Source organism: Neohortaea acidophila (assembly GCF_010093505.1).
Source record: "Neohortaea acidophila strain CBS 113389 unplaced genomic scaffold BDY17scaffold_6, whole genome shotgun sequence".
Taxonomy (NCBI): Eukaryota; Fungi; Ascomycota; class Dothideomycetes; order Mycosphaerellales; family Teratosphaeriaceae; genus Neohortaea; species Neohortaea acidophila.
Window position 1 is genome coordinate 1,148,081 of NW_022985515.1, and position 20,340 is coordinate 1,168,420.

The 20,340-nt window shown below is 55.5% G+C and overlaps 12 protein-coding genes across 12 annotated transcripts; 8 read left to right on the forward strand and 4 right to left on the reverse strand.

The window, feature by feature from the left end:
• Positions 1 to 552: 552 nt before the first annotated feature.
• Positions 553 to 1,158, forward strand: BDY17DRAFT_311178 (uncharacterized protein; the record flags this gene model as incomplete). Its single annotated transcript, XM_033735509.1, has 1 exon — positions 553 to 1,158. One exon carries the CDS (start codon positions 553 to 555, stop codon positions 1,156 to 1,158), a length of 606 nt encoding a protein of 201 aa, XP_033589332.1.
• Positions 1,159 to 2,601: 1,443 nt separating this feature from the next.
• Positions 2,602 to 3,398, forward strand: BDY17DRAFT_311179 (uncharacterized protein; the record flags this gene model as incomplete). Its single annotated transcript, XM_033735510.1, has 2 exons — positions 2,602 to 2,670; positions 2,721 to 3,398. The coding sequence occupies 2 exons, from the start codon at positions 2,602 to 2,604 to the stop codon at positions 3,396 to 3,398; spliced, it is 747 nt and encodes a 248-aa protein (XP_033589333.1).
• Positions 3,399 to 4,247: 849 nt separating this feature from the next.
• On the reverse strand, positions 4,248 to 4,916 carry BDY17DRAFT_252174 (uncharacterized protein; the record flags this gene model as incomplete). The annotated part of the gene is made up of 3 exons (XM_033731232.1): positions 4,248 to 4,403; positions 4,446 to 4,663; positions 4,715 to 4,916. 3 exons carry the CDS (start codon positions 4,914 to 4,916, stop codon positions 4,248 to 4,250), a joined length of 576 nt encoding a protein of 191 aa, XP_033589334.1.
• A 204-nt stretch (positions 4,917 to 5,120) lies between these two features.
• On the forward strand, positions 5,121 to 6,494 carry BDY17DRAFT_299134 (anion-transporting ATPase-like domain-containing protein). Its single transcript, XM_033733849.1, has one exon. It carries the CDS (start codon positions 5,286 to 5,288, stop codon positions 6,297 to 6,299), a length of 1,014 nt encoding a protein of 337 aa, XP_033589335.1. The 5' UTR covers positions 5,121 to 5,285; the 3' UTR covers positions 6,300 to 6,494.
• Positions 6,495 to 6,558: 64 nt separating this feature from the next.
• BDY17DRAFT_281907 (uncharacterized protein) lies at positions 6,559 to 8,065 on the forward strand (the record flags this gene model as incomplete). The annotated part of the gene is made up of 2 exons (XM_033732063.1): positions 6,559 to 7,379; positions 7,419 to 8,065. Exons 1-2 carry the CDS (start codon positions 6,689 to 6,691, stop codon positions 8,063 to 8,065), a joined length of 1,338 nt encoding a protein of 445 aa, XP_033589336.1. The 5' UTR covers positions 6,559 to 6,688.
• A 14-nt stretch (positions 8,066 to 8,079) lies between these two features.
• BDY17DRAFT_335232 (Cation/H+ exchanger) lies at positions 8,080 to 9,996 on the reverse strand (the record flags this gene model as incomplete). The annotated part of the gene is made up of 3 exons (XM_033737925.1): positions 9,424 to 9,996; positions 9,283 to 9,370; positions 8,080 to 9,235 (listed from the first exon to the last, which is right to left on the reverse strand). Exons 1-3 carry the CDS (start codon positions 9,680 to 9,682, stop codon positions 8,080 to 8,082), a joined length of 1,503 nt encoding a protein of 500 aa, XP_033589337.1. The 5' UTR covers positions 9,683 to 9,996.
• Positions 9,997 to 10,342: 346 nt separating this feature from the next.
• BDY17DRAFT_231469 (uncharacterized protein) lies at positions 10,343 to 10,834 on the forward strand (the record flags this gene model as incomplete). Its single annotated transcript, XM_033730221.1, has 1 exon — positions 10,343 to 10,834. A coding segment is annotated over one exon (492 nt), but the record flags the coding sequence as incomplete, so codon positions are not given.
• Positions 10,835 to 11,525: 691 nt separating this feature from the next.
• On the forward strand, positions 11,526 to 13,187 carry BDY17DRAFT_317332 (uncharacterized protein; the record flags this gene model as incomplete). The annotated part of the gene is made up of 1 exon (XM_033736087.1): positions 11,526 to 13,187. The coding sequence occupies one exon, from the start codon at positions 11,526 to 11,528 to the stop codon at positions 13,185 to 13,187; it is 1,662 nt and encodes a 553-aa protein (XP_033589339.1).
• A 146-nt stretch (positions 13,188 to 13,333) lies between these two features.
• BDY17DRAFT_299141 (phosphoglycolate phosphatase-like protein) lies at positions 13,334 to 14,441 on the forward strand. The gene is made up of 4 exons (XM_033733850.1): positions 13,334 to 13,532; positions 13,600 to 13,840; positions 13,898 to 14,209; positions 14,267 to 14,441. Exons 1-4 carry the CDS (start codon positions 13,343 to 13,345, stop codon positions 14,319 to 14,321), a joined length of 798 nt encoding a protein of 265 aa, XP_033589340.1. The 5' UTR covers positions 13,334 to 13,342; the 3' UTR covers positions 14,322 to 14,441.
• Positions 14,442 to 15,134: 693 nt separating this feature from the next.
• Positions 15,135 to 15,805, forward strand: BDY17DRAFT_317334 (putative unfolded protein response protein Orm1; the record flags this gene model as incomplete). Its single annotated transcript, XM_033736088.1, has 3 exons — positions 15,135 to 15,273; positions 15,333 to 15,691; positions 15,746 to 15,805. The coding sequence occupies 3 exons, from the start codon at positions 15,135 to 15,137 to the stop codon at positions 15,803 to 15,805; spliced, it is 558 nt and encodes a 185-aa protein (XP_033589341.1).
• Positions 15,806 to 16,236: 431 nt separating this feature from the next.
• BDY17DRAFT_166167 (fungal-specific transcription factor domain-containing protein) lies at positions 16,237 to 18,848 on the reverse strand. The gene is made up of 6 exons (XM_033729766.1): positions 18,407 to 18,848; positions 18,248 to 18,308; positions 17,443 to 18,193; positions 17,260 to 17,390; positions 16,772 to 17,210; positions 16,237 to 16,718 (listed from the first exon to the last, which is right to left on the reverse strand). The coding sequence occupies exons 1-6, from the start codon at positions 18,641 to 18,643 to the stop codon at positions 16,295 to 16,297; spliced, it is 2,043 nt and encodes a 680-aa protein (XP_033589342.1). The 5' UTR covers positions 18,644 to 18,848; the 3' UTR covers positions 16,237 to 16,294.
• On the reverse strand, positions 18,580 to 20,209 carry BDY17DRAFT_299150 (vacuolar sorting protein snf-7). Its single transcript, XM_033733851.1, has 3 exons — positions 19,661 to 20,209; positions 19,179 to 19,592; positions 18,580 to 19,125 (listed from the first exon to the last, which is right to left on the reverse strand). Exons 1-3 carry the CDS (start codon positions 19,848 to 19,850, stop codon positions 19,055 to 19,057), a joined length of 675 nt encoding a protein of 224 aa, XP_033589343.1. The 5' UTR covers positions 19,851 to 20,209; the 3' UTR covers positions 18,580 to 19,054.
• Positions 20,210 to 20,340: the final 131 nt, after the last annotated feature.

Below are 20,340 nucleotides of genomic sequence, written 5' to 3' on the forward strand. Positions count from 1 at the left end.
GGCAAGATGCAGCTGGTTAGGCGAACTTGCAGGATACCAAGAGTACCGCCAAGAGTGTACGCTCTCTGCACACGGCTGATCAACACGAGGTACTGCGTGTTAGACCCTTGGGCAGGCAACGGAGCTCCGAAGAAGACATGCCACCCCGCAGACCCTCGCAGCGGCGCGACTGTTCTACGCAAGCCACAGCCGCCATGCTCTGCTGCACGCAACCTGCCACGGGCCTATGAGGGTCGGCGCGACGGAAAAACACTCGGCGAGTCTGGTGATGTGGCTGCCAGCACAGTTCCGTGATTTTCGCCGATATGCATACAGTCTTGCGGGCTTGCATTGGGCTTTGCAAACCTCGCTGTTTTCAGCCTTTGGCTGTGGTGTGATCATGCGCCGAGATGTTGCCGGCCATTCTAGACACTGCAGGATAAGAGGGCTGCATGGCTCAGGTGGGTGATAAATGTCGCCGTCTTGTCCTCGCGCTCTTCTTCGTTGTTGAAACAGTCCAGATAAGCTCAATCAGAAACAATTACTTTGTCATTCCAGAAGTTCTCATCCACCATGGACAATCTCGATATCGAAAAGGGCCTTGCCATCAACACCACCTCTGTCGCCTCCGGGATGACGGACCTGGCGCCAATGTCGCCAAACACCAACAAACGATATAGTCAACTGGAGACGTTCCAGATTCTCGTTGGGAACATCGACAAGCCCATGTCGCCCAAGCAGGCCCAGGAAGACTTGTATCACGAGCTCGTCGCCGCCGAACGAAGGTCGAAGATTGAATACTACTTCTCGGGCTTCTTGTTCTTTCTCTTCATCTTCCTCCAGATCTTCTTCTGCCTCACCATCACCGTCGGCGCTCAAGAGGGCCTCAGCCGTTCGACAATCTCCGCGCTGGCTGCCATCAACACCGGAGTCGCCGCCGTGATTGGAATACTGAAAGGACTTGGCCTTCCGGAGAAGAAGGGCGTTGAAAGAACGAAGCTGCAACGAGTCATCCAGCGCATCAAAGTCACCACGAAGAAGCTGAAACTGGGGAATGAGATGGATCCTAATGCCGAGTTTGAGGATCTCCAGAAAACGTATTACGATACCGAGGACGCTGGACAACTTGATCTCACAACGATCTCATCGGGCCCGTCGGGAACTGCCAAGGGCTCGTGAACACCGGAGCAGTCTGAAGACCGGAGGTCGTGAATGGAGTGTCGGGGTTCAGGGCGCGTTGACAGGCGTTGAAGTCTTCATGTGGTATGTCTGCGAGTTAGCGAAACGTTTGATACGGCCAATCGAAAGGAATACTTTTCAATCCTGCGATCAGACTTATTTTCTTCGTTCATTCGTCTTCCTGCAAGTAATTCCGCCGCGTAGCTTTCAAGCTTGACGTGTGGCGCGGCCGGCCGCATCTCCTCGCTGACGAGGTAACTGTAATAACTCAGATGTCGTCGTGTTTCCGTCTTCAATGCTTTCAGCGATGAGATGATGCATGTGCATTATCTGTAGAGGGTCTCCGCAGCCTTGAGGTAGAGTCTGGAACGTGGTTGGAATTGTGGAGATGGATCGGCGAAGCCAGCCCAAACGGCTCCACTCCGCAACGGCTTTGGACTTCACCTCATGCGACGCGGAATGTAACGCCATCTTCCACCGCGCTGAAGCTGAGACGATCCTGTTCGGCCGTCTTCCTGATGTCTACGATCATCGCAGACATCTCAGTATCTCTCAAACAGGCCGGCGATGGCAGCCTGCGTGTTAATGCGACGCAAGCGCTGACCATCCCGGACAACGGCTAGCTGCATTGAGCGGCGTCGACCCTCTTCACTGGGACGTTCGAGTAAGACAGGGCCAAGTTGACTGGAGTCTGAATGATAGTATGAAGGAAGGCCTTGAAACCGCGCGCGAACTGCATCTCCAGGACACAAAACCGGTCATCGAGCACCTTCCGAGATGCAGCACTTGGCGCGAGAAAGTAAAGAACAACAAGGCCACTGATTCCGTGTTAGTCGTGCTGGAGTACACGAAGTTGATTGATAGCAGCGAATTGACACTGTACGGACCAGCATCGAGACCCGAAGATCAAATCTGCGCAAACCCGCCCACGGCGCCGCCTCTCAGCCCTGGAGCCCGATGGATGCAACATTCCAAGCCTGCAATCAAGCCCGCAGTATTAGACCTGACCAGGGAGGTGCTCCCAACGACAGTGCTGGCCAACAGAGCTCGTGGACGCTGGCGGCGTGGCTGAAAGAGGCTTGAACCTGAGGCTTAGCGGATATGAGCCGGCGGCTGTGGCGAGTTTGATCGCGCTGCGTACATCCGATCACAGCACGGGATATCTGAATCCAGCTTTTATGGAGCGGCCCGCTAGCGTTGCCGGCGGTGGAGAATGTATAAGATAAGTTTCGATATACAGCCGGATCTAAATCCCTTCTTGAATGATACAGGCCTCGCAGCACAAACCTCCCGAGCGCGCACGTACACGCAAGGGCTCGTCCAGGCTGTCTTGTAACTGTCTCTAGTGGGTTGCCGTCCAGCGTTCATTCATCTCAACTCGTCTACAAACAACGCCGTTGGCCACAAACAACGTCCCGACAACACCGAGCGACGCGAAACGACATGGAGAAGGGAATTACGGCCAGCGAGGGAGGTACCAACACCGCACCAATGATGACTTCCAAGGATACTGTACGTGTTGGTTGTTCTCTATCTCGTTCATACATACTGACAACACCCAGGCTGCCGATGAGAAAGTTACCACGCCGGATCTGCAAACGATGAACGATGACAAGCTGGCCAGGAACGAGTGCATCAAACGCATCATCGCCGAGGACATCAAAGAAGGCAAGCTCGATCACTCCTACCTCATCATTGCCGACAAGCGCTTGAGCTGCCTGGGTGTCGCGGACTACCTGGTGAATGAGGGTGTGTTTGCTGCATCGGAGGTGCGCGTGTGCACTGGCTCGAATTACAACAGAAAGGGCCGTGTCTACGTTCGCCAGTTCAAGAAGTGCGAAGAAGGGGTCAGGGTTCTGATCATGACCCCAGAGTTCGCAATCCGCGGAGTCAGCTATCCATGCCATCCCAGCATCATCTGGTACAAGACACATCCCGTGTACGACACTCCGGCCAGCCTTTTGAACGCCTACCTCAGTGCAGTCAGCCGCCTCGGACCCATGAACATCGAAGGCCACTTCCATGCTCTGCTGCGTCCTGGAGATCGCGATGACGAGCGTTTGTGTGCTGCCATCGTCCCATTCTACGATCAGAAGGAGATGGGACAAGATAATCCAGTGACGGACTTCATGAGAGAGATGGCGAACGCTAGCAACACCAAGGTCACTGCAGCTGACGTGAGCAAGGACGGTCAATCCGAAGGGGTGATGTGCCGCATCTTCGGTGCGCCTCGATATTGAGCTAGGAGATCAACGCTTGCGCTTCAGCACATGCCGTGCGCGCGGTTGCGAGTTTGCCGACAGCGTAAGCAGGTACGAAATGGAGATGGGAATATCACGCGAGACGGAGGAATGGTATGGGATGGCTCGTGACTGCTCTTAGATAGTGGATGCGTCGCCTGCATACTCGAGATAGGCAATGAGCAAAGAGTAAATGAGAATGCATTGAAACCCAAGCCGAGCTTTCATGTCCTAATCAGTTTCGTTTGGTGCTCGCCCGTGAGCGCCGACCTTGATTGACCACGGCGCAGGTTCCATCATTGTTCTTTGGAATGACGGGATCCAGCTCTTGATCTACCCCGACCTTTTGATCCGAAGACTGTTTGTCGTAGTGAGAGGATCGTAATGGTCAAGAGAGGGGTCTCGGAGAACAAAGAAAGATTGCATACATCAATAGAGGAAGGCGCTGGCGAGCCCGTCTGCGCCATTGCTGGAGAGACGTGCCAAGATGACTTGCACCACACTCGCTACGTCTCCGCTAAAACCCTGGTCTTGTGCATTTCTGTCCATGTTATGGACTGCGTTCGTCAGTGATGCTGTAAAGGAGAGGGCAGCGGTGGGCGCTTGGCATCCCTACCAGTCTGCTCTTGCCCATATCAGTTGGTGCGTGATATGAAGATCAAGAGGTGACTTTCATGACTGCCGCGCACCTCTCAGAAAGACAGTCAGATTAGAGAGCTCTTTGCAGTAAGAATCTCGTGTTCCCTCGACTGATTGATCGGCAAGAGATGCGGGGCATGGCTGTAAGCATTTCAGTTGTTTTCGTATATACTGGAATCCGCCAATGCATTGTTGTTGCACCATGGTTCATCACCGCCTTTGCGCAATGCCAGGGGTCCAGCTCGCAGGTTGCCATTTTTCACTGGGAGCGCCGCGCTGCGCTCGATCCCACGGCCCAGGCTCTTTCCCAGCGGGCTTTCCTGCTGGAGCTTTGCCTTTGTCTTTGCCCACAGCCGCATTCACCTCCTCATGATCTCCCACACCACTCTTGACACCCTGCTGTTCGACTTGCTCTGGCTGCGGTGGAGAAGCGGATTCAGGAGATGCCACGGCCGGGACAGGCTGCTGGCGCGAAGGCGGATCCAGGTAGCTTGGCTTGCTCTTCCATCGCTCGTCGGCCTCTGCAGCAAGCTGCTTCATCATATGCTGTCTTGATACCTCATACTGCTGTTCTTGAATGGTCGGCGCCGCTTCGCGGGTGTGGTGGAGCCATTGATACCATTGTGCTGGTCAGGATATTAGCAGTAGTCGCTGTTGATTGGGCGTGCTGAACATACGACTGATCTTGACGTCTGCGTGATGAGTCTTGCGAGAGAACTTGACGATACGTCGCAGGCGGTTGGCGTTGATCGCGTCCTTAAATTGCCAAAAAGTGTTTCCTGCTAAGTCGAATCCAACGAGAAACTGGCGTCTCCATGGGAGGTTGAGGGCCTTCCATCGAAACCAGAGTTGGCGCAAGGAACCCGGTCCGGACGACATGTGATGGAAGATGTGCTAGCGGTCTGGCATTGTTCGATCCTCCACTCAAGCAGGGCGATGAAGATGAGATGGGATGCTGGAGATATTTCGAAGTCATGGACTTGTGGCGAGTGTGGCTGGTGTGACGTTGTCCAGTGAAGCTCAAGCCACACTTGTCCTCTTGCAGCCCACCTGCCGCATACGTCAAGGGCAACACGTCGTCCGCAACCAACTTTCTCTCCTGCCACTCTCTGCATCCACCTGTCCTCCTGCATCCGAGCATCCGCTTCCTCCACCCGCCACCTCTCGCCGCATATCGAGCAAAAGATCAAACAATCCGCCCACAAGCCTTCCCCAACCTCAGATCAAGCCCAGTACACAACAGCCACGATGGCCGACTCCGACACCGAACTTGATCCCTCCCTCCAATCCATCGTCGATCAGAAGTCATTAAGATGGATCTTCTGCGGAGGAAAAGGGGGCGTTGGGAAAACCACCACTTCCTGCTCCCTTGCGATACAAATGGCCAAAGCACGCGGATCTGTCCTCCTCATCTCCACCGACCCGGCACACAACCTTTCCGATGCGTTTGGCCAGAAGTTCGGAAAAGATGCACAAGAAGTCAAAGGCGTGCCCGGCCTGGCCGCGATGGAGATTGACCCGAACGGCAGCATCAACGATTTGATTGCCGCGGGAGGAGATGAGGCGCAAGATGCCATGGGTGGCTTGGGAGGTGTTGGCAATATGTTTCAGGACATGGCATTTTCAATCCCAGGAGTGGATGAGGCGATGAGCTTCGCGGAAGTGCTGAAGCAGGTGAAGGGCATGGAGTACGAGCTGATCATCTTCGACACCGCACCGACCGGCCACACCCTGCGCTTCCTGCAGTTTCCTACCGTGATGGAAAAGGCGCTGGAGAAGTTGAGCCAGCTATCACAGCAATTCGGCGGCATGATCGGCAACCTCGTCAACGCCCGCGGTGGGCTTCCCAACGGCCAGTCTTTTGAGGACGTGCTGGCACGGATGGAGGACTTGCGAGGCACGATTGGGGAGGTCAACAAGCAGTTCAAGAACCCCGATTTGTGCACTTTCATCCCCGTCATGATACCAGAGTTCCTCTCGCTCTACGAAACGGAACGCATGATCCAGGAGCTCGGCACGTATCAGATCGACACCCACGCCCTAGTGGTCAATCAATTATTGTACCCAAAAATGGATAACCCTTGCGAGCAATGCAACTCGAGACGGAAGATGCAGAAGAAATATCTCGAGCAGATCGATGATCTTTATGGCGAAGATTTCCACGTCGTCAAAATGCCGTTGCTTACTTCGGAAATAAGAGGCGTGGAAAGCCTCTCGAAGTTCAGTGAAATGCTCGTCCATCCGTACGTGCCACCGCAGTGATGATTGGCACCAGGAGAAGGTCGACAGAGGAGGTTCCGTGAGGCAAGCGTGGCGTTGGGGCGAGGAGGATGGAATAGAGTATATGAGACGAGCAGTACTTGACGAATGCATTCGATGTGCTCTGCTGGCCCTGCTGGCCCATGTACATGAATTTGTTCTCCCAATATTAGTCCTTAGTCTCGTTGTTGTTGTTGGAACATGAAGACAGCCAGTATGAATCCGCAGCGGGCGTAGCGTCGACCATGCCCAGACGACACCTCTTCACGTCACTTGTCAACACCTCGCAGAAATAACATGATAACATCGTCTCCGGCACATCCACTCCGAGAAAACGATCGTTAAGACCCGCCGGACTTCCGCAAAGCCTTCATGCGGTTCCATTTAGACTCATGACCATGTCCGGTCCAGCTCTGGCAAAGCCATGGCTGGCCAGCGTCTCTCCGCGAGAGCAGCGCGCCGCCAATTCTCCGCAACCGATCACCACAGCCTCAATCAAGAATCTCACGCTTGGAACGGGCCATAGCATCTACGCCAACTCCATCCTGCCCGCAATCTCCGCGGCTCATTCAGAAATCATTATCGTGACATGCTTCTGGGCTCGCTCGGGGACACTAGACGCACTCAATGAAACACTACTCGCCCTCTCACGAAAAGGCCAAACACAGCAAAAGAAGATCCGAGTCCGCATCTGCTTCTCCTCCAGCTCTCTCTTCCAGAAACTCTTCCACACCACCTCGCTCTCAGGCCGCACGTACGCGCCTTCGGAGTGCAACCGCAAACTCGGGCTTCCGCGGCCAGAGGACCTCAAAGGCCTAGATCTCGAGATCAAGAGTATTTTCGTGCTGCCGTTCAGCGTGATGCATCCCAAATTCGTGATCGTCGATCGGGCGACGGTCTTGCTGCCGAGCTGCAACGTGAGCTGGGAAAACTGGTTCGAGGGATGCCTGGAGTTACGGGGAGAGATCGTCGACCATTTTGTCAATTTCTGGAAGGGTTTCTGGGCTAGTGATGGCGACCGGAACCTGAAGTTCACGAGTGGACGCGCCGGCGACAGTACGGAGAGGAGACCGGTGGCTGGCGGTCCGAATTGTCTCACTTCTACGACCCTCGAGATGAAAGAAATCACGTCCGTATTCCTCCTCTCACCGCACCATCGGAATCCTCAGTTCGCACTTCCTTGGAACTCGTGTCCTCGTCCTCCGCAGACACCGCTCAATACCTTCCTTCTCGCCGCATTCGCAGATGCCAAGAGAAGCATCTATATTCAAACCCCTAACCTGACCTCTCCGCCCGTCCTGTCCGCTCTCCTGGCCGCGCTCAAGCGAGGAGTGACCGTGGCCGTCGTGACCAGCGAGCGCCTCATGATCCTCGAGCAGCTCCTCACCGCCGGCACGACGACCAAACGCTGCGTGAAGAAATTGGTGAAGCGACACGCTCGATTGATGCAGCGACGAGATGCCGACTCCAGTGATGTCGAGTCTGGATTGATTGCGAGCCCAGGAATGCTATCCGTCCAGTTTTACTCGGCCGATCCGAGGGCAGTGGACGCTGCAACAGAACCTGTGCAGTCGCATATCAAAGTGACCATAACCGATGAAGAAGTCGTGATATTCGGCAGCGGAAACATGGATCGAGCGAGCTGGTATACGTCGCAAGAACTGGGCGTGGCCTTCTTCTCTCCAGATCTGGCGGCAAAGATGAGAAGCGAGTTGGACCAGCTGCTCAGCCACAGAACTCGCACGATGTACACTCCGGCAAGACGCTGATGATTTTGGCACCGTTAATCGTCCTCGCTGTCTTCGGACGCACTGTTGCCATACTCGTCTGAATGCTCCATTCCTTCGAGTGGATCAGTCTCGGCCGCCAAAATGCCAGCGCGGTTCTCCTTTGGTCTTTTGAAATGAGAATATACGCTCATCGCCGCCACCGACAAACCGTGAATCATGGTGGATCCGAGGACGATGAAACATACGAGAGGCCAGATTAGATGAACGGCGCGCTCTCTGTTTGTGTATGGGTAGCCATACTCTGGAGGGTTCTTCTCCGGTAATGAAGTCCCATTTTCGAGCTGAGCGCGAGCTTCGATGGCGAGGAAGATAGCGCCGAGGCCCATGGGTCCGAAATGACCGCAGAAAAGCGCTTCGCGGAGGGTGCGAATGTCAGGTATCCAGCGGTAACAACAAAGGATAATCGGCAGCCTGCGGAAGAGCAGAACCAGCACTAAGAAGCCGATCAGTTTGCCAGGGGTAATGCTCGGCGTGATTGTTGTCGGCTCGAATGCGTACCACGGGATCAATGACCCTAAGAATACGAACATGGCGCTATTGAGCAGCAAGTCGATGACATCGGGCAGATCTGCTTCTTTCGTCTTTTTGGAGAACCATCCGTCGCGAGCGAAGCCGTAGCCTGCGCCAAAGGCGACCAGAAAGTCATCAGCGCCAAGCGTGCTGCCAATTCCACAAGAAAGCAGCGCAAGAAGTAAATAAAATACGATGAATCCGCTAGGGTCCATAAATCCGGATTTCGAACTGATTCGCAGTACGCGGTTGGCGGCGGTTCCCAGGATCAACCCAGTGAGCAATCCGAAACAACATTGCCAAAGGATCGTGATGAGGAACCATTCCTTCACCGCCTCGCCAGCTGAGTCCTTTGTGAGGAGAACCAGTCCAGCGAATAGGAAGGGGAACGCGGTACCGTCGTTCACTCCGGATTCCGCGGAAAGCATGTCCTTGATTCTTTTTGGCACCCTGTTGGAAAACTGGCTGTTGGAGAGAATCGACGACGACAACACTGGATCCGTCGGAGTCAGGCACGCGGCTATCGTCAAGGCGGTTGGAAAATCAGCATCGAAGATGAAGGTCACAAAGGCCGCACAGATGAGCCAGCTGACGGCCATGATAGGAGCGACAAGCCAAAGGACCGATTTCCAGTGTCTCCTGTTATGGATCAGCTCTGCCACGGTGGAAAAGACACGCGTCCATACCTCATGTAGTGCCGAGGTAGGGATAACCCTGTTGTGAAGACTTGTACACCGACGATTATTCTCGCCATTTCCTGAACAACATCGTCACCTGAGGGAATGCATCAGCACGCGGAACTTGGAAGGAAAAGGCTTGATGCTCACCCCAGCCCCATCCACCCAGTTCTGAGTTTGCAGCATTGTCTTTCCAGTGATCGCCCAGCACGCCGCGAAGGTTCGGCGTCAGCCAGCCTAAGCCCTTTGGACCAAGGGCGATGCCGACCAGGAGGGCGATGGGAGGCTCGCTGAGATGTAGGCGATTTCGAATGAACGCCGCTCCGAGGGCGTAGGAGATCAGAAAGGTGGAGAGGATTAGATATGTCACGTGTGATGGCGTGGCCTCTATCTGTTCCCAAACGGCCATTTTGAAGAGAAAAAGGGAGAGTCGCGGCGAGGAGTAGAGTGAGTCGTTCCCAAGGGCGAAGCCGTATCTGCGGGCTGGATGCCTTCGTTCTGCCGCCTGTCCAGTCCGAGGTTCTGTACTAGGGAGCTGAACGATAACGGTCAAGGGTTGCACATTTTTTGAGAACGATCTTTCACATTAGATCATCGCAAATTCATCACAGAGTGTCGTCATGCGTTCGCTGATGAGACTTGTGGACTTTACGAGTGGTCATGGCGCGATTCACGTGCATGGACCTCGGCGCGTCCGGATTGGGCAAGGCTTGCTGATTGAGGATGGCTTCATGTTAACCAAACCTGGAAAGGATGCATCGGTCTCAACAGAGGTTCCTTGTTTCTTTTAACCTCAGCTGATTGCATCTGTGTCGAGTGCTATGCTCTCACGCAACGCTGCATCAAACCCACTCTGTTACACCTCCGGCACCCAGCGGTTTCAGCTTCAGCCACCTTCTCACCACTGACTGGTGGGAAGCGCTGCTCTCGGGCTCTCGGCCTCCTCAGCACGTCCTGCTTTCCGATCTCTGCCATGGCTATATAGCCATCCGCCTCTTGGATGACCAACACAGGCGAATGGACTTTTCGTCCCGCCCTACCCTCCCTCAGCATGTCGAGGCTCACGCGCATGAACCATGTTACCCCACTCCCACCCTCCGTCACGAGAGAAGCCGCCATCGCGCATCTGCACAACCACCGCCAGATGATCCAGCTCAATCCACTCGTCCTGCGACACGAACTCACCACGCCCCACGATAGTGCGACGCCCGATGAGGCGAAAGAGATGGTGTGGTATGAAATCACGGATATGATCACCTATGTGCCTTATACCCCCATCAAAGGCGAGGTCAGCTACAAGGCCGGCTTCTACGATATTCCCACTGGCCTTCAGACGCACACATTCGCCGCTGGCGGCGTTGACATTCGAGGCCGCTGGACCGTTGGGGGTAACGCGCCGGGAGAACCGAGGGAGGAGGTCGAGATTGGCTCGAACAAGCCGCGCGATGGTCTGTACATCCAAGAGGTGGTGGACCTCAAGTGCAGCGTGTTCCTTACCAGCTTTGTCAAGCGAAATCTGAAAAAGTCGCATGCCACACTCTGTGACAGCATCATCGAGAAGGCAACACGAGCGGACTTGAACTTTGTCAGGCCTGAGCACACTCGGGCGGTGAGCGAGGACAACACTTCCACGGAGCCCAAGCCAGGGCCTCCTGCACATGCTGCCACCTGGTCGAGCACACCGACTGCATCGACTCGCTGTACCTGCCCAATGGGCACTTTCGGCGTGCATATGGAGGCGTGTGGTCAGACATCCACCGCACAGGGAGAAGACTTGCAGCCACAAAATGTGCCGCAAGCCCCTGCGGCGCGGCGGGTGGAGGCTGCAGAGCTGGAGTAATGTCTCTAATATCTGGGCGAGACTGATGCAACTCCCAAGACTGGGTAGATCTTGAGGTCACTGAGCGAGGGGTGATAATTTCCCCTATTGGCGTTCGGATTCCTCTGCATTCCACGTGCAGATAGGAATGCAAGCTTTTGCACAAGCTTGCCCAGCATCTATCATCATGTCGACTCGGCAACATTGTGGTTTCTGGGGTTACTTTGAGGAATCTACCATTGCCAATTGCATGTCGTGTCGTCGAGATGACCCCTGTTCACTGTATGGACATTCTACCAAACCATTCCCGGTTCACGACGCAAACGTCTTACGTTTCCTGATTCACTCCCTAACTGGCAAGATTGTACACGGCCTTACTCAATCCTCGATCGCGACAACTGCAGTAGCATGCGTTGGCCGTGACATCACAGACATGGCTTTGCTCAGGGCTCAGCCCGATTACCTGATCCGGCAGTCAAACAAAGAACCCGAATGGTCCAGCCTTTGCAACAATGTCCTGGACGAGTATCTGGAGACCGATGACCTCTTTGGCTTTCGGCAGATCGACCATGGAAGAGACAGCTCGAATGACTCGGTCCACCTGTTCGACTTTTCGGGGTCAAGCGAACAAAGCCACCATACGGAAGCCACATCACCCATGCCTTCGTGGGAGCCCCTCGTCCCGAATCCTCTACAGCCCCAAGCCAAAGCACCGGTCGACTTTTGGACAAAGACTTTGAACGCGCTTGAACGGAACGCTGCAGAGTGTGAAGCCAGAACTCTGAGAACGACCAAATCCCACCCCGACTTTCTGAGCCTCGGGGGACATCCTTCGCCACCCTTTGTCACGCTATCGCCAACAGACCAATCGTATTACAGCCAGCAACGACTCCCAAGATCCGCCGCAAACGGAAAGAGGCGCAACATTACATCCCGTTCGCTGTCGCGTGGCCGACCGACAGGCGTGACGAAAGGAGCAGTAGCCGGCTCTGCCAATCCGCACGCTAGTCCGCGTAAGTGCAGCGCCAGCCCATCAAAGATGATGGACCCCTCGCGCTATCGTTCGGGGTTCAGGGATGTGTGGACGGACAAGGTCAAGGCCAGCCCGAAGAAGTACGAACTCCGCGTACCTTCATCGGCAGTGCCTGCGCCGCTCGTTTCTTCTGGGAGGACGCCATATGATGAAGATTTTGCTGCGCTCGGGTCTGATCGACTATACTCCGCCTACGACGAGCATATTTCGCCTCTGACAAAGTCGTTCCAGCAGACGTACATCCATACCCCTATCGCGTCGCCGAGGGTGAACTACGCAGCGCATGCACACAACTCCTACTTTGAACCCCCGCCTCTTTATCCTGCGAGTCAATATGGCCAGCAATCACTCCCGCTGAACGACACTGCTCCGCTGTACAACGGACAGGCCACGTTGCTGACTACCAACCGAATCGGATCTTTCGACTTTGGCTTTTCCACCTCACCGGATAGTGCTGTCTGGTGCACTGCAGATGCACTGCAGACTTCATCACCGTATACACAGCTTCATGCACCGATGGGCGGTCTGCCTCTCGGCATCTTACCCACCCTGGAGAACAACCACATGGCCAACAGCAATGGTCTCGGAATCAGCTGTGAGCCTTCATTAGTCTGTCCGCCGACAGCTTCCATGTACAGGCACAACGAGTTTGAAACCACATACAACCAACAGCTCCTGCACGGCCTTCCAAGTACGCCGCACCATCGTCACACGCGATCATACGACCGCTCCGAGTCGCCATCTCCGCCAACGACAGAGCCGCGATCATCGAAGAGAGCCTCAGGAACACGGCGAGCATCACGACATCGCAGAACGAAGTCGACCAATTCCACCCCCCGACATCCGCAGCATGTCGAACGGAGTGGATTTGTCAACTTCACGCCGGACGATAGTACGAAATTGCTCAGTGGAGTTGCACCGTCGGGCAGCTCGAAGACGAAAGCGAAGCGGGAGAAGGAAGCGGCTGAGAAGCGACGCAGACTTAGCCAAGCGGCGATTCGGGCGGTCGTTGAGGCTGGTGGGGATGTGGGTGCGTTGAGTAAGGCTGGATTGTTACTTTGATTCTTTTGTAGGCGATGTAATACCCCGGGTTTGGTGGGTGTAGTCGAACGTGAATGAGGCATCTCAAATTGTCACTAGCCGGTTTGGGCAAGTCGAAGACATCACTCGTGCAGTTCAACCTTCGTCCTCTTCTCATCCCTGCATTTATTCTATTCATGTTACTCCTTAAATCTGTTCGCACAACGTGCCTTGCTCCTCTATTAACGCAAATCTCACGACGAACAATCAGCACAACAATGGCGAAGCAGGCAAGACATCGTTTTGCGCCGCTAGGCCAAAAAGCCAACGCAGAAGCCGGCCAGATGCAACTTCAAGGCATTATATTCGACATGGATGGCACATTATGTAAGGCGATCTCGTCTTCAACACACTGTCAGCACAGAGGACTGAACGTGTGGCCGACGCAAGACAGGCATGCCTCAAAATCACATGTTCAAGTTGATGAGGGATTCCGTTTCCATCCCCGCCGATCAGGACATCCTCGACTACATCCACAGCCTACCGCCGCGAGAGCAAGACGAGGCATTCGACAAGATCAAGGCGATTGAAAGCCAGGCGATGGCGGAGCAGGTTCCGCAGGCGGGTTTGGTCTCGCTGATGGAGTTTCTCGATCGCGAGGGCGTGAAGAAGGGGATTTGCACGCGGAATTTCGAGTATGTCCTGCGCCTTCATTCGACCCGCCACAGCCATCAGTGCTAATGTGACTACAGCGCACCCGTCACGCATCTCCTGCAAAATCACATCCCGAGCCACATCAACCCCTTCTCCCCGATCGTAACTCGCGACTTTCGCCCGCCGAAGCCCAGCCCGGCAGCTCTGTGGCACATTGCTCGCGCGTGGGGATTAGATGCCGACGAGAAACAACGCTCGGCTGGCGAGAGGAAAGATCTCTTACCGTTGGTTATGGTTGGCGATTCGATTGACGACATCACGGCTGGCCATGCGGCTGGTGCTCTGACTGTTTTGCTCCGGAGTAGCGGGAAGGAAGAGCTTGAGGAGCGGGCGGATGTTGCGATTGATCGGTATGTTTTCTCTTGTGTTGCACGATTTGACGCATACTGACTTGGTTTTGACATTAGGCTTGATGAGTTGATCGGTCTGCTGAAGCAGGGACTGACGTCTCAAAGATCGTGAATGACATTCATACGATGATAGATGTACAGACAGAGTTTCAATCCACTGGCCTACGCCCTCGCACTCTGCTGCAGCATATAAATCCGTCTTCATCTCCTTGCATTCAATGCATTCCAGAAGGTCGTAGGAAGTTATTTATAGTTTGACGCGGAGTAGCCACGACTAAAACTGATCGGGATTCGCAGGGACACGCGGGCACCCTGATTACCTAAGGCGCGGAGCCTGGAATTGCTGAGAGGACACATCCGGCAAAGACGGCGTTCGTTCATCAAACCACTGACTTCACCCCCGGCTGCCTCCCTCGTGACACGGAGAGCACTTCGACATCCCCTCCCGCATCTTCCATCCTCTCTCGCCTTCACTGTCCGCCTTCTTCCCTCTTCTCCCTTCTCCCCTCCACCACCTCATTTTACACCCGCATCTTACCACCCTCCCGAACTCCATTCGTCACGCCTCCGCTCAGGACAACTTACACGAGCACCACGCCAAACCCCTCGTACCACCCCTCCCCTCCCACCATCCCGGCCGCCGCCTGCCGTCAAACTGGCGATTCTCGACTTCTTCCCCACCCCGCCCTCCATCCTCCGCCCCTTCAGAACCCCCTCCAGCAAACCCAGCAGCTGCAGAAGCAGCGCCCAACCCGCCAAACTGTCCGCCACGCTCCTCCACCGCCACACCGGGCTGACGTTTGCCGAAAGCGCGAAGCCCGGTCCCACCACCCGCTCCTCATCCGCCTCGCCGCAGCCCATGCACGCCGTCGTGGAAGAGGATGCGGCGCCTGCGCCGGCGGTGGTGCAGAGCGCCGAGCGCAAGATGGCGCTGAATGCCAAAGACAAGACTCGGCGGCGGCGGAGCAGTAGTTTGATGTATCAGGAGCCGCCCGAGAGCCTGGAGCAGCAGAGTGATCAGGCCGTGCTTCCCAATTTAAACTCGCAGTGGGTGAATGCAAAGGGTGTGTCCTCTCCCACAATCTTCTAAAGACGCTCCATACTAACCCCTACTCTCCCCCAGGCGCCTGGCTCATCCACATCATCCTCATCCTCCTCCTCAAAATCCTCTACGACATCATCCCCTCCATCTCGCAGGAAACCAGCTGGACGCTCGTCAACGCCACCTACATGTTCGCCACGTACCTCATGTTCCACTACGTGCGCGGCATCCCGTTCGAATTCAACGCGGGAGCCTACGACAACCTCAACATGTGGGAGCAGATTGATGACGAGGACCAGTATACGCCGGCCAAGAAGTTTCTGCTCGCCGTGCCGATTTGTTTGTTCCTCGTCAGCACGCACTACACGCGCTATGATCTGGGCTTGTTTATGGTGAATTTCCTGGCCACGCTTGCGGTTGTGGTGCCAAAGTTGCCGGCGGTATGTTTCGCTCCGATTCGCATATCAGCTCATTCTCAAGCTAACACTCTCCAGCTCCACCGAATGCGCTTCTCCTTCTTCAACCCTGACCCGGAAGAGAGAGACGGACGATGACCGTTTCGTCTTGCGTTGGCATGGCTTTTTGGCACGGCGTTGGACGGGGGAAGGCACAATCATCGTCCGGGGAAGATGAAAAAGACTTCTCAATCTTTCTTGCATTACTACAGTTCAAAAGACACTCCCTTCTGAGATACCACGGCCTGCAGGGTCGACAGCGAGGCTTCCCTCCTTTTTCGCAGCAAAACGTGTGTTTCTAACACAAATTCACATGGTGATCAGAGCAAACAAATCGGGCTCGTTGCGCGTATCTCTCTCTCTCTTGCTCATCTATATGCGATTGTTCAAGAAGCTACGGAACTGGGGTAGGCTCAACGCCTGCAGCACGTCCTCGCCGTGCCGTTCGTGCGTCTCCAAACCGGCGTCGTGAGGAAGACGATACGCTTCCGTAAAGGTATGCGAGACTTCGGAATTCCACTCGTCGAACGCGGTCCCAATCTCCACAGGTGGCTCCGGGTTGTCCGGGTGGACGGCCTGCAAAGATGATCAGCGGTAATTCATCCATCTCACAAAGTTCAATCTCACCTCGATAAAATTAAAGCAGCGCTGCATACTAGCGTTGTGATCGGCATGGCGCAGACACAAACTCTTGATGCGCTTCACCGCCGCCTCCGTCTCCTGCAGCGTCGGGTCGTTCTCGTTGCTCACGACAAACAGCACCAAGCACGCGGCGCAGGTGGAGATGATGAGCGTGGTGAACCAGTGCGCCTCGCTGAAGGAGTGGTATGCTTCGAGCGTTTCCGCGAGCCAGACGACTTGCATGGCTGCTTTGATGCACGCGCTGCCGCAGGCGTACGCTTTGAAGCTTGTGGGGGTGTCGCGGGGGATGTTGCGGAGGGCGTGGTGGAGGAAGGGGCGGTAGAGGACTAGTTGGACGTGGGCGTAGGCGAGGCGGAGGTGGAGTTGGGATCTGTGTTTTCGTTAAGCATGATGGAGAACATACAGGGGCTGTAGAGAGCATACCTGATGTACACCGGGTCTTCGGCGTCCATGACGGGATCTTGAGGCAAATTGGCAAACCATGCCTCGAGCTGTTCTTCCGTCGCGGTAATCTTGCTGTACCCTACGCCGTAGAAGCCGTTCTTTTCGCTGATCGGGCGGGTGACGGGGTGATTGGCGTCTACCGCCAGAGCTAGGATCTGGATGAGTTTGGCATGGGCGTAGGTCCCGGCCAATGGATATCTCATGGACTCGGGTTGCTTGGGAAGGGGAAGAACAAAATCCGACTCGACATCGCGGAGTGTTCGTGGTAGGCCCAAGGCGGTAGTGACGTAGGTGTCCATGATGTTCAGGACGGAGTAGATGCGTCGGCGATGTAGCTTCTCGGCTTCGGTAAGGTCTTTGGATGCGGCCTCTGTGAATAGGCCCATTTGTAGAGCCGCAGCTACACCCATGCATATATCTAATGGAATGTCAGTCGAGCGATAGCACGAGACGTGAGGGGCACACACATGAATAGCAGGTCGAGATCATGGACGACACTTGCGTGTACAATATCATGCATAAGAGTGCTTGTAGAGATGTGAGGTCGCGGCAGTTTGCCGGGTCGAGTAAAGTCCGACTGGCGCGGAAATATCGTAACCTATGGCTCGTCAGCGATCAAGTGGGCAGGAGTAGACGATAGTCAGGCATACCCTCTCATCATGTGCGGATTGGCCGATTCTCCCGGCGAAGTAGGATCGAAGCGCCTGCCCAAAGCGAGGACGGCGTAAATTAGAGCAAAAGCTTTGCGGCTCTCTTGAGGCGTGGCAGAGTAGGTCTCGCTGTACACGTCTGCCGCCAGCTTTTCCAGTTTCGCCCGGTCCAGGAACTGCATGATGCAGCACGCTTCGTTCATGACCACATCTACCGCATGATCGAAGGCGGTTTTGGGCGGCAGAAGAGTGAAAGCCTCAGTCGGAACGGCAGACTCGCTGTCGGTGGAAGCAAAATCAAAAGCACTGATAAAGTCGTCCTGCTGAACCTCGGCATCGGGCTGCTTCTGGCTGGCGTAGACATGTCGACATAAATTGTGCATCCTCTGTAGGAGACTCAGTCCCGCAAAACTACCGCGATGGCCCTGGAGAGAACTGTTTTCATGAGCGGCCTGGCTGCGAATCATGGTTTCGATAAAGTCTTCATCATCGCCATTGGCCGAAGATCCAGGGGAGGGCGCAGGAGGCACGGTTGAAGGATTGCTGGTACTGGGCGGCCGGGCGGATGAGAATCGCACGGATCGCGGATGGTCGTTCGCTGCGCCTGGGGAAGTCGAAGGACTTGAAGACTCCTTGAGGGGCCGATGTCCGTGGTCATTCAGGAGGCCTTCCAGTTCCTCGACCTTCCTCTCCAGAGACTGGATGTACTCGATGGCCGTCATCCTCCGGTCGGGATCATCGTATGAACATGCTGCAAGCCGATTGTTAGCATGTCTGGGCAAGGGGTGGGGTGGCGTGAGCTTACTCATCTCTCCAATACGGCACGCGTCGCATGGGATACCGCCGGTGCATCTTGTCTTGCGGCGCTGCAGAGATTGGTCAGTACGGTGCGCGAGGACCTCCAGAAGGGACTGGGAGATGGGACGCGATGGGATGGGCCGGGGGAGGGGATCTGTTATCGTACCCGGCAGCTGGCGCACGCCTTGCCCGTGCGTTTGCGCTTGCGCTGGACGGGGGCCAGCAGCTCTTCGGCGTTGAAGCCTCTGCTCTCCATTCGCGCGCGATCTGAGGCACTCGGTTTCGGCATGCATCGATGACGCGCGGGGGATAGGCAGGCTCTGCATGCTCCGGGGGGAAGGGTGAGGTGAGGTGAGGTGAAGTGGGCGAGAAGCAAGGCTCTCCGGCCACCTTTGTGGCGCATTCACTCGGCGCGCCCCACTTGGGTCCACGGAATTGTGGACTACCTCATGGCACTTGCCGAATCGAGGCTTGCCATATTCCATTTCCTTTCATATGCGAACCATATGTCATTATCGAGGGGTTTCATGCGAATTACGAGCAGATCAGGCGAGAGGAAGAAGTGTCAGTCACTTTAGGTCGATCAAGCAAGGTACTCCGTCGTCGATCCGGCCCCACAAGGCTGACATGGTATTGAGTATGCCGGACTGTAAATCACCCCGCGTACTCCTTCCGTTGGTTATGGATTGGGCATCAAGATTCAAATCGCTTCTACAAGTTCGCAGACATAGCGTAACTACAGCGTGGGCATAGTGGAAAGAGTCAAGTAGTAATGGTGCACCCGGTCTCGCTCGCAAGAAAACACCCCCCAAAATCACATCGCCATCTCGGCCTGCAGTTTCTTGAGCTCTTCCTCTTCGTCTTCTTCCTCCACTCGATTTCGTGCTGGAGATATTGGTCAGCTCGTAGACACTGATAGCCGACTCGATCAAACTTACGCTCTCCCACCGCGGCATTCGGCAGCCTCTGTATCTGATCCGACACCGGCACAGTCCCCGTCTTCAGCATCTTGTTGTCCAACTCCTCTTGCTGCAACTCCGCCAGCTCCTCATCCAACTCATCCTCATCCACATTCGACGCGAGCGCGCCCTGCGTCAGCGCCTCCGCAATCTCCTCTCCCACCGCATGCTGCTCCCGTAACTGCTCCATCGTCTCGTCGACCTTCTCAATCGTCAAGCCGCCGTGGATCTTCTTCATCGCTTGCTGCGCATTCTTCATCGCGTCGAGCGTCTCCTTGTTGATATTGGCCGTCTCGATGGACGAGATTTCGCGCTCGACAGTCATCATCTGCGCCTGCGTTTGCTCGAGCTGGTGTTCGTAATTCTTCTTCCGCCGTAAAGCCGCTTTGGCCGCTGCAAGAGAGATTCACACAGTCAGCTACATTCTGCGCCCATGCGTGGCTAGCCGTCGCGTGACCTACCCGTCTTGTTCGTGCTCACGTTCTTCCGCGCCACGTTGTCCTGCTCCTCCATCTGGTTCTGAATGTGCCGTTCCCGCTTCGACAGCATGTCGAGCGTGCCTCGCAGCTGTAATATGGCATTCTTCGTCGTGTCCTTTTGCGCCCGCGCGCCGCCCCCAAAGAAGCTGCCGATGCCCCAGCCGTTCGACATCTTGACGGCCGAGCGGGGTGGTGTTTTCGAATGTGCGCACGAGTGAGATGAGGGGAAGGGGGGTGTTCAGCGACAGGGCCTGTCGCTAGAGGGACCGCCGCCGCCGAGGGGGAGGGTGGCAGATGGGTAGAGGGTGGCTAGGCAGGGCAGGGCGGGATCCAGCGGTTCCGCGGCTGGGGTGAAAGGTTGGCCTGGACGATGATGCTGAGCACGGCTGCCTGTGAGCTGCGGATGAATGTGCGTGGGAAGAGTGGTGGTGAGGTGGTATGGTGTTGCCTTATCGCTTGAGATGAATCCAAAGCCACAAGGTGACCAGATGACGTGAAGCGGTGCCAAGACATTTACTACCCGCTGGGCAATCGCCGCTTTGGGTTCGGCGTACGCGAGTCAACCAGCCAACAAACAATTGAACCGATTCGCCCTACACCCTCACATGACTTTTGCTACGAGACATCGAACCCGAGACAAGACAGAATGTAGTTCTGGGACA